The sequence below is a fragment of the Podarcis melisellensis genome (assembly GCF_964234715.1).
Source record: "Podarcis melisellensis genome assembly, chromosome: 3".
NCBI classification, from domain to species: Eukaryota; Metazoa; Chordata; class Lepidosauria; order Squamata; family Lacertidae; genus Podarcis; species Podarcis melisellensis.
The window spans coordinates 53,183,847-53,195,838 of record NC_138530.1 but is presented as its reverse complement, the minus strand read 5'-3'; the positions used below and the strand labels follow the sequence as shown (position 1 = coordinate 53,195,838).

The 11,992-nt window shown below is 44.3% G+C and overlaps 1 protein-coding gene across 1 annotated transcript; it reads right to left on the bottom strand.

The window, feature by feature from the left end:
• Nucleotides 1-11,757, bottom strand: TAGAP (T cell activation RhoGTPase activating protein). The gene is made up of 10 exons (XM_081906841.1): nt 11,191-11,757; nt 10,382-10,466; nt 10,218-10,271; nt 7,851-7,917; nt 6,781-6,950; nt 6,492-6,653; nt 6,246-6,355; nt 3,815-4,010; nt 3,230-3,335; nt 1-1,762 (listed from the first exon to the last, which is right to left on the bottom strand). The coding sequence occupies exons 1-10, from the start codon at nt 11,208-11,210 to the stop codon at nt 477-479; spliced, it is 2,256 nt and encodes a 751-aa protein (XP_081762967.1). The 5' UTR covers nt 11,211-11,757; the 3' UTR covers nt 1-476.
• Between the last annotated feature and the right edge of the window lie 235 nt (nt 11,758-11,992).

Sequence of the window (11,992 nt, the reverse complement as noted above, 5' to 3'; positions counted from 1 at the left end):
TGCATTTTTAATTTTTATTTTTGGCTGGGGACCATTTCATAAGATGGAGGTTTATTTCAGTTGGAAATAGCATATAAAGGGGAAGTGGTAGACACTAGGACACTTGAGTAATGCAAGCCCAGACAAAGCAGCTCATTGTTCAGGTGGTCTAGACTCTAGAGCATTTCCTACAGCAGTCTGGACTCCTGGCTATATTTAAGGGGTAAAGGAATAATCACACAATGTATAAGGAACAAGATGAATAAAACCACCAGTCCTCTTGTATAGCTTTAAAACCCACAGACGCCAATAACAAGAGATATATCTATTATGTACAAGAGCTACACATTTACACATTTCAGGAAGAACAGTGTGTATTCCATATGACACTGAGAAGGCTACCTTTAGACATAGGTGAGCTTATATTAGATGCAGTTGAAAGACTTGCTTTCGTGCCATGTGTATAGCAGATATTGTGTTGAAAGGGGACACATAAGTTAAACATAGGATTCCTTAGCGCACTGTATGTAGCCAAAGGCTGGCTGGCTGCATGGCTGTGTCAGGTATTCTTGTTTGTTCTTTTGATAAGACCCAGACATGGTCCTGAGGCGATAGACTTGAGGGGTTAGGGGCAAATTAGCTCGGGAATGTATTCCAATAACAAAGTCAACGGCTGGTGCCTTGTCCTTAGGATCACTGGTCACAGAGAGCCTGTCGTTAAAAAAGTCCTTGTATACTTTGTTTGTAACCTCTTTATTGAGTCTCGGACGCTGAGGCTCAAAGTCTGGAGACAGCACAGTGGATCTCATATTTCGAACCGTTAAGCTACTGTATGAGGGAAGCCTAGCAGCTGAGCAGTTTCTGGTAGCCTCCTCATAAGATGGAGGATTACCAGGATTCCTCTGGTCCACAAGCCGAAACACTTCATCTGCTGACATGAAACGAGACCTCGGTTGACCCCGCGAAGGTGCTGGGCTGTGGTCATCAGCACAAGTTGCGTGGACTATGCGGCAGGAAAGATGTCTCTCTTTCTTGGAGTCCTTCTTGAAACTGTCCCTCTGAAAGCCACCTATACCGCAGCTTTGGGTTTTTGCTAGCACCTTGTTGCGGGTTGCCACAGAAAACGACATGGAATGCCTCTTGAGCTCTCTGATGGAGGTGGTGTCACTTCCGCTGGAAGCCTTGGTAGAAAAAGACTGCGGCCGAGTTAAGGCGTTTTTCTTGGCGATGGAAGGCGATGTCAGTGGTGAGCTGGTGAAGACAGAACAGTCAGAGACTGGAGAAGCACTGTCTAGCGAACTGCCAGAGGATGTTCTGGGCAATGAATTGTTTGACAATTCTGACAGCAGACTAGTTTTTATTGTCAGGTTGGATGGCTTCTTGTTCCTATAGAGGCCTGCAAGACGACGTTCTCCTGCCATTTCCTCTGTCAGGCCTTGGGACTTCAACCGCAGTTCCTCCTGCCGAATGACACTCTCCTCACTTCTGGCTAACTTCTGGCTTCTCATACAGCTTCCCTGGCAGCCCTTAGAAGATAGCATGTCTGGCTCAGAGAACCTCCTATCCAGGTTGCTTATGGATTTTTTAAATCGGGTCACAGGAGAAGAGACAGGTAGAGTCTGCGCTACTGGCTCTCGAGAGTACAGCTCTGTACTGCTGCACCTGTGTTCTGTCCCCCTGGCTTGTGGTAGATCGTTGGCCTGGAGTTCACTGGAATTGCATTCTTCCTCAAAATCTGTGCTGTCATAGGCAGAATCATGTTGGCGTCTAGCAGACAACGTATCTGGAGGAGAGGAAGCAAATGTGAGCAAACTGGGGCAGGTCCAGTCTTTATAAATTAGTCAATTAGCAGCAACAAAAATGTATATATTGCATATAAATAGCAATGGAGGGGCGGGCTAAAACCTCCCAGACACAGTAGAAAGACAAATCTGGTTCTTCAATATGAAAGCCTATAATTTAAGGGTAGCCAAAGTGGTACCTTCCAGATGTTGATGGACTACAATTCTCATCACCCCTGACTATTGGCTATGTTGGTTGGGTCTGACAAACAACAACTGGAGGGCAGGGTACCCCTGAAATTTTTCTACTTCTAAAAGTGTCATGGACAAATGCCCACATTCCATAATATTAAGAACAATATTTTTGAATTTACCAAAAATTGTAGTGTGCAATTCTACCAACCTAGGGAACTGGTGACTTATTTTTCATGTTTTTACCAAAAATACACATGGTTTTTCTCCCCTCCATGCTCTGTCTAATATCTCTGATGATTAAAAATACTATATAAACATATACAGTAATTTTTTATCTTCAGAAATGAGAGGTGCTTCATCCTGGTCTCTCACATTCTAAATGCCAGAGAAATTCTATTGACGTTTCTGAGGTAAAACACAACTGCCTGCTATTAGGTCAACATACAGCCCTCCTGAGATGCCATAGGGACACAGGAAACTGGCTCATACAGAGTCAGAATGCTGGCCCAGCTATCTCAATGTCATCAGCACTGAGAGGCAGCGACTTTCCAGGGTTCTAGACAGGGAACATCCCCAGTTCCACCTGGAGATACTGGGAACTGAGCCTGGTATCTTCTGCGTGTGAAGCAGATACCTCATTTTGACCCTTCTCAAACTGCATAAAAAGGAAGTGAGAACCAAAGACATTGACATTCCACATTTACCCAGGGTTCTTTCATATGTCCATTGATCCTGCAAAGCACCACTCAAGGCTGTACCTCCAGCTGAAGCTTCATGGGGCTTAATGAGGTCTTTTGCCTACTCCTGTAGGAGAGCCACTTTAGTGGTAGGTTAATAGGATTAGACTCACATATGAGACTGTCAGAGGAAGGACCCGAGCTTAGTAGGAGAGCATTTGGTTTGCATGCAGCAGGGGCCCCAGACTCTACCCCCAGGTAGGGCTGGAAGAGACCCCTGACAGAACCCTGAAGAACCACTGTCACTGTGCTCAATGGACCACTGGTCTGACTAAACAAAAGGCAGCTTCCTATGTTCCTTTTGAGATACATCTGCTTAACAGTTGGACAGGATCCAGCATTGTGGTTTGTTGGCTATCACTAACCACTTCCTCAGCAGTTTAGAACATGTCTAAATAAACCAACAATGAACAATTATATCAAGCGGTGTGGCACTTTCAACGAAATCCTGGCACATTCAAGAGAAAACATTTCTCTGAATCGTGATTACCCAAATCGCTAAAGAAGCCGGATGCAAATATAGACTATTATTAGTACCTGGCCTGTCCAGGGAATCATCAGGAGAGATGCTGAACAGTGAAGAAATTTCTTCCCCAAATATATCAAAGCAGTTATCAATGAGAAATTCCACCAGTGTCTTCACCTGTGCAGATCAAAGGAGGATATTTGTTAATCAGGCATTCGTCTCAACCAACAGTTATTTGTATAGTTCTTCACATTTAAGAATTCTGGAAGGGAAATTCGCAGGACATATATGGTGTAGTCCTGCAGAAGGGATGGAAAGGAAATGCATGGCTAACCTTCCTTGCTCTCCCCACCTGTTTTGGCTCAGGGCCTTTGCCCATCACCATTGAAGCCTGCTGGAGATGCCTGGAGTCAGGTGGCAGGGTATAATAATAAAATCATTATTATTACTCTGTAGGAGTGAGCTCCATAGTTTAACTATGCGCTGCATGAAGCTAGGGTAGACAATGGGGAAATAGCTGGACTATTGGTCCGATTCGCCATAAGTCAGCTTCCTGTGTTTCAATGTGTGTCATAGCAATGGCCTTTACTTTGGAAAATAAATAGCAAAAGATGAAAAGTGAACATGACGGGAACAGGAAGCAAAAGTAAGCCGACCTTATCTGTTAGCTTTTTCTGGACTTCAAGTGGTAGGCTTTGGTCACGAACTGGAGTCAGCATGTTTGGCCCAACACAGATGGCAAGGTTGCTGGAATCCATTTTGTTGACCTCTGAGCTTTTGCTGATGTGGTGAAGCACGCAGAGCAAATGCTTGAGCAAAAGAAGGTTGGGTCTCGGGAGTTTGCTTGCAACCCTAAAGAAATGAACATATGAGAGGAAAAAGTCATCCTCAGAAACTTCTGCTTTTTTTAAACCATCAGATTCACCAGTATGAGTGATACTTCCGCTCAAATGTGGAAATGCTCACTTAAAGTGGTCTCTCAAAATTCCCATTCAAAAGTCCCCAGACTGCAGCTTTGCATGGTCGAAACTAGCCAACCACAAACTCCTGACCAGGCCCCAAAGACTGTAATTCCGATGTAAAACTATGGAGTTAAAAAAGCAGCTGATTTGATATTTGTAACAATAATAAGCATGGTATGCACACACACATTCCATGTAAGTCAGTTCTTAGCTATCACAGAGGGTTGTCTATTTTCCCTACATGATTGAAAAGGTGACGGAAAATATAGTCATGGTTCATCCAGGGTTGAGCACATTTTACTCCCACTGACTTCAATGTGGCTTAAAAGTTCTCAGTATTTAAATGTATTTGTTTGTGGCATACCATTACTCACTCACTGTTTATTTTAGTAAAATGGTAACTGGATTGTAAGCTTTCAGTACTTGTTATAACCGGATCCTAATCATGCTTACTCAGCAGTAAATCCTACTGAATTCAGTGGAGCTTGCTTGAAAGTAACTGCACTTAGGACTACAATTTATGATGTTCCAAATTTGTGTGAGCTTTGTTTTTGCTGCGATAGTTGCTATTTCAGAGTGTGCAAAAACGTTTATGAAAAATACTGTACATGTCACTCTTTCGCCTCCGTCCTGCACCAAGCTGCAGTCAGTGAAGGGCTTCTTCACTGCTTCATCCTTGCCATTCAGGGATCACATTGAGATCACAGGGATCACATAGAGATGACATGTTTCACATTATCATTCAGATCTGGTGATGTGATCACTGTGACAGGATGATACCTTCATGATGCCATGTAGCCATTCAGATTTGGCTGATAACTTCATGAGGCAAACAAAGTCCTCATTCTGAATTGTAGGAAAGAGTAAATACATTGCCTAGGCCAGAGGTTTTCAAACTTTTTGAGTTGGCTCCCTTGACCAACTACATTTTTTTCTGCAGCACTCCTGTGGGGCTCAAGGGCCCAGTTATGTCACCTCTTGCCTGCAGAGCTGGCAGCCTCACACCCTTTTCCAAATACCCTCCCTTCTGGAGTGTTCCCTCAGCTTCCTCTCCCCTCTCCTTGGGAGTCGTCTGGGCAACCGCAGCTGCCACCCCCGGTCTCTGAGCTGCTCCCCTGCCTCAAAGAGAGGCACCTCCTTACACTGCCCCACAGGGGCCTGGGAAGCTCCCCCTGGCCAGCCCCAGAAGCACCAGTTGCCTGCGGAGCTTGTAGCCAGAGCTCTTGCAACAAACAGCTGTGCAAGCCCTTGGGAGGCAGAGATGTGAGAGGGCATCAGAGGAAGGAGGGATGGAAAGAGGGACAGAGGCCAGTGTTTCCCACTGCACCACTGGCCATCATTCAAGGCACCCCAAGGTTCCATGGCACACTGGTTGAAAAACCACTGGCCTAGGCAACTGAGACAACATTTTCTGTCTTGACATACCAATTGCCTTGGCAGTGGGAATACATAACCTTCTACCACATTTGCCCCCTTAGGACCACTTTCACACCTTTTTGAACTAGAGAAGAAAAATTATTGAAAGCAAGGTCATAGTTTGGAAGAGAAAACCCTCAAACCTTCCCTTGTTGTTGACTGCACAAATTGTAGTTTCACCATATATAGGTTTATTCTTAAGTAAGTTCCCACTAAGTTTATATGATTGCAAGCCTTAGGATGCAATCTGACCCATACCTATTGGAGAATAAGCCCAGCTTCAGAGAGACTTATTTTTGAGCAAACATACTTAGAATCACTCTTAGACATCCTAAGCATGATTACCATTGACATCTGATATCTGAAGAAGTGTGCATGCACACGAAAGCTCATACCAAGAACTAACTTAGTTGGTCTTTAAGGTGCTACTGGAAGGAATTTTTTTGTTTTTACCATTGATATTGATCAGTTTCACAAATAAGCGTGTTCAGGTGTACTTTCAATAAGAATCACGAGGAATCATGGAGGTGATCTTAAAAGCCACCTAAATGATTCCTTAAACCATTACCAGATTCCGTAAGCCACTACCAGAATAAATATGAGCTGAGATAAAAGCTGTAGAAGCTGAGATAAAAGCTGTTTAGGATCAGGATCCCACTGCATTGCAAAGCACAGCAATAAGAGACTTTCTGAAGGAGGAGCAGCTTACTCTTTCATTGCTTCAGTCCTTTTATGGTGGGTCATCTTCTCCAGTGCCATCATCCACTCATCATAAAGCTCCGAGAGCAGCAGTTTATGGGGAATGTTTCGAAGGAAATCCTGCAAGATAATGAGCCTCATTTCAGCATGGAGGAAACATGTTTTGCTATAGTGTAACAGTAAGTATTGGTGCCTTTTCCTATAATAGTTGGGGTAATGAAACAAATTGTTACAGCAAGAAACCAAGCAAATATACCTTTAAAACCACTGCTAACAGATGAACAGGTTTATCTTCAAAATCAACTTTCCCTCCAAAGTTTAACTCTTCTTTCAGCTCCTTGCGGGCCTTTTCGTTGGCAGCTTTCCGGAATATTCCTTCCGTTAAAGGCCCTTCCAAGAAGAGCATTGTAAGGATATCCTACATACGCAGAAGAACAAGAACAAAAGAAAGGCCGCTTGTCATCTCATTAGGAACAGCCACAGAGAACCCAACATAGTTATTGTAACACAACTGTTTACCTGGAATATGTAGACACTTTGCTTACCTGTATTGGCTTGGGCAGCATATCATCTTCACTGCAGACAATCGACAATGGCTGATCAAACAGTGGCGGCTTCAGGTCAGATTCCAGATTCCCCAGAGTCTCTGATCCAGTGGTGGTTCTTCTCAGCATAAATGGCCAAGATATTACTTTCTTTCTCTTCTTATTGCTATCTGTTGGAGGGAAGAAAAAGGAACAAGAAAAATGAGTAACATTAGATACACGGGTGAATGACATATTACTGCTAAATTGTATAAAGAGACGTAAAACGCCCATGGAATAAAGAGAAGTCATGAAGTATAGGCGATTAATGGTGCAATCCTATGTGTGCCTGTTCAGAGGTGAGCCCCATTAGTTTCAATGGGCCTGACTCCCAGCTAAGTGAGTATATTATTTGCAGCCTAAAACGAACAGACAAGGAGAAAGAGGGCACAAGCTCATAGAGCGTTATGAGGCCTGCCAGCAATTCTCAGTACCCTTAAAGTGGTATAACAGTGCTTTAAATGTACAGTGCAGATGCAGCATAACTAAGGTGGAAGACTTAGTCTGTAGCCACTTTGCTTTGGCTCAGTGGCGTAGCGTGGGGGGTGCAGGGGGGGCCGGCCGCACCGGGCACAACATCTGGGGGTTAGGGTTAGGGGGCGCAAATCCACGGGTTAGGGGGCGCAAATTACTTGCCTTGCCCCGGGTGCTGACAACCCACGCTACGCCACTGCTTTGGCTTTACAATGGCCTTCCGGCCAAACTCGTTGCCTACTATTAGAAACCTCAGTTCTATGCAGGGCTGCCACCAGGGGGCAATTTAGAAAGCTGATGCTGATTGTAATCCCAGTTTTAAAGGTGGGGGCGTGCCAGGCTGCTGCTGTTCCATTGCACAGAATGACCCCAGCAGGAAGAAACAAAATATAACCTCTGAAAAGACAGATCCTACTATCTGCTGCTACTGCACAGTGGAGCAAAGGAAACATTTCAGCACTCAATTGTATAGTAAAATTAAGGAGCATAGTTATGGCATGGCAGAATGACTCATTTTCATGCTTATCAAAGGGCATCATTTCCTTGTTAAAACGCACCAGTCAGATGACACAGTCCATCTTCAGTGTCACATGGCATGAACAAGTGGCATTTCTTGATGTCAACCTGAAATAAACAATAATCAGTAAGAAAGAAAGCCACTTAAATGGTTTATTTAGTTAGCATATCCACGTAGCTCACTGCCATAATATATCTGTGCAATGTCTCTTCCCCCAAATGGAAAGCAAACTTCCTTCAAGTTGTCTCACAACTTCTGCCTGGCACTTGGCAGGGGATAAGCAAACAGTCAATATTGGCAACAGTAGGGCTGGAAGTTACATGGACTGGCATGTGCAATCCCAGCATGCTAGGTTCCCTGGCGTAGCTCTTACCAATTTTTATAGAAAACAATAATAGAGTGAACTATGAGATGAGCTGGGCACAAGTTGCTTTCTCAGATACCTTTCTCCCCTATCAACCCGCCCCCAAACTTTTGTAACTGAGCAACTGAGTTTCAAAAACAGCTTGCAATTTGGCATGGGAGTTATTGGCTCACAGAAAAAGTCAACAATCCCAGAGGGAGTAGCGCAAGCTTCTTCTGTGAACCTAAGCAGGTCTTTGGATCCTAGCCATAGACCCAAGTAAGGCTCTAACTGCACATCATAAGACAGTGTCTCATTGAAATAGATGGGGCTTTAAAGTGAAATACGCTTAGGCTTCGGTATTATGGTCATACAGGCTTCAGCTTTATTGCTCAATTCAAAACATCTTTACTTTAGCAAAGGCTCATGTCCTTTTCAGGTGTTTTCCCTCCTACAACTACAACTACATGGAGGGTGGGAATGGGAGAACAGGGCCCTGGTGGCTGCTGCCTAGTCTTTGCTGGCCCTGTCCCCTTACATTCAGACATTACAGGGACGAGGTCTGAAGCAGGGAACCTGCTGTACAAATGTATTTATTTTATTTTCAAAACTTAGCAGCTGGTGTACCCCCTCAAAAGGTGTGCAACAGAATCAAGCAATAGACTCAAACTAGTTTACAATATAGGTAAAGGTAAAGGTACCCCTGCCTGTACGGGCCAGCCGTGTCCGACTCTAGGGTTGTGCGCCCATCTCACTTAAGAGGCCAGGGGCCAGTGCTGTCCGGAGACACTTCCGGGTCACGTGGCCAGCATGATGAAGCTGCTCTGGCAAGCCAGCACCAGTGCAGCACATGGAAACGCCGTTTACCTTCCCGCTATAAAGCGGTACCTATTTATCTACTTGCACTTAGGGGTGCTTTCAAACTGCTAGGTGGGCAGGAGCTGGGACCGAAAGAGGGGAGCTCACCCCGCCACGGGGATTCGAACCGCCAACCATGCGATCGGCAAGCCCTAGGCGCTGAGGTTTTACCCACAGCGCCACCCGCGTCCCAGTTTACAATATACTTGCATTAAAAAAACACCAACCCAAGCCATTAAATAATCCATCTATAAAAGCACCATCAGCCCATAGAACAAGAACAAATTGTAACGACAAAATGCAAAAAGCCATGGAAACAACAATCAAGCAAAAGTGAAAAAAATCAAGCCTGGGTGAATTTTTTAAATAAAACTGTGAAGTGCCGCCACTGATCTTATCTGAGAGAGAAAGGGGTTTCCAGAGTGTGTGGAGGATGCCTTTTGTCAAGTAACCACACACCAGATTTGTGGCAGACATGGCATCATCAGGAACAGGAAGGCATTCCCACCTGAACTTCATGCCCAGGCAATGTAGATATGAGATAAGGCATTTCATCAAATATATTGATATCAGGCTGTATATATAAAAACAAGCACCGTGGACTTGGCTTGGTTTGATCAGAATTCTAACTCATATTGTGAGCCCACAATCGTACAGCGGGCACCTTGTTACCTCGTACAGCGGGCGCCCAGTGTGTGAATGGGGCCCCGCTCCTCTCTTCACAAAACTGTAATTGGGCGAGAGCGTCTGAAAAGAGCTATTTTTTTCATTTCAGTGGGATGTACATCCATATCAGTTACGCATGTCACCCTAATTCACTCTAGAACAGACCACATAGAGCTGCTTGCAAGTTACCAGACTGTGGACTGCACTCAAGGCTCATGGCTGAATTTTGACAAACATGATTTTAATGCAATAAGCATGAAGGCACAAGCTAAGGGGCACACGGCAACTCTGGGTATTTAAAAAGACAGCAATAATAGCAATAGCAACAATAGCAGTGTTTCCGTTCCGACTTCAATTAAGCATAGCAAAACCTTGACTGACTGCGATTTCATAGTGGCAGAGCTGTGTAGTACAATCCTGAGCAGCTTTGCTCAGAAGTAAGTCCCACTAAGTTCAATGGGGCAGACTTCCTAGGAAGCATGCTTAGGATTGTAGCCTGTAACGTAAAGACTCAGCAAAGAATTTGAAGCTGGTGTTTACCTCTGACTGGCATGCAATCAAAGTCTCCATATCACTCGCATTTATGGTTTTGGGCTGCAAATCAAAACAAAGGCAGGATATCGTGAAAATCCCATTCAGTTATGCGTAATAACATACTACAGTCTTCAGAGAGTAGATTAGTTGAAGGGGCAATAAAGACTCACTGTATTGCAGCTGCTTAGCACCTTCATTAGGATTTTGGTTAAGGAAGCTTTAACGATGTTTGCTCCTTTGAGTCCTTTAGTTTGCCTGTTTAGAATGAGGAGGCAAATATTAACAATATTTTATTCCCCCCTTCTGCAAACTCAAACTCAATACAAACAACAACAGTGAGCTGAAAGTGATTTGAGGGAGAGGCTTCTCTTCCTGTGACATGCACACACATTAGTTTTCTCTCCCTGTCACCTCTGGTTTCTGAGAGTGTTTGACACAGTGCAAAATCCGCAAAGTCTATTTTACCCAAGCGAAAAGTGGACTGAGTGTGCACACCACAAGTGGTAAGCTCTCTCTCAAATTGCCTTCAATCTTCTGAAAAGGCTTTGATTAGTCTCAAGCATCAGATGCGAACTAAAAGATGCTCCCACATACAAAGATTCTCTCGACAACCTGACATAAAAGCATCATTACACCAGTGAAAACAACATTACACTACATCATTACACTAGTGAAAACAACAACTCTTGAATCTACTTCATTCAAGCACTATGTACAGCATGCTGTAAAATATGTAGCAATGTGAAAAGATAATCTAAAGCGGTAAGCTATGTGAATGCAGACAGTTTTAACCAGATGGATTACATCTGTCAATGTAAGAATACCCCTAACCTGCTTGATATTGGTGTTAAGTTCCATGTGCAATGCTAAACATCAAAAAGCCCCCATCAGCTGTACAGTTAAGAGGTACAGTTAAGTTGGGCAGTGGGTGCCTTTCCCTAAACATTTCTCTTAACAAAAATCCCAGCAAGCTACTTACAGTGAACTTTTAACAGACATTCATCTTCTAGGCTCTCCAGAGAATGGTATCCGGACAGAGTTCTTTCAACTCGAGTGAACTGCAGACAGAAAGGGAACCAGCATGACGCTCTCCTCCTCCTCAGACTAATTTGCCAGAGAGAGATGCGGAGACACACACAGAGAGCCCTTCCGCACCACGTGTGCTGCATGCAAAATGAGTTGTGGTGGAAAGGGGGGCAGGTGGAAAGTCACAAACGTAAGAGGCACAGGAAGGAGCATCACGGCTCAAAGGCAGAAGTCAGAGCTCCCTGGCAGATGCTCGCCAGTCCCCTTGGCTTCCTCTTTCCTTTTAGGGCAGCTGCAGTCTGGCTGTGTGTTTGGGTGTTTTGTTTTTTCCTACTTGAATTAAAAAAAACACCCAGTATTGTCACAGACGGAAAGGCAATGGAACAGATGAAGTGCCTCACAGGTAAGCTTTCCACCTTACGACAGGAATCAGGTGGGATGTGTGAAGAAAAAGAAGTGGTGTTGTGTAGGCTGGCTTGAGGCCTTTTAAAGGGCATTCTGCAGTTTTAGGCACGAGAATCCTTCTCAGAGACCTTTCTTTCACCGCGTGCCCGACTCTTAAGACGTCAAATCTGACCTCAAATTAATAAACCACATCTTTTTAAAAAGTTCCAAATCAAGGCAAGTAGGTCAGGGTCTGAGCCTTTACAATGGAGTTGGATAGAGCACATGGGGAGAAAAATTGAGGGAGGAGGGTCAAAAAGCAGAAAGTTATCTATTAGTTATACACATTTGTGCCTCAGATACTTCTATTA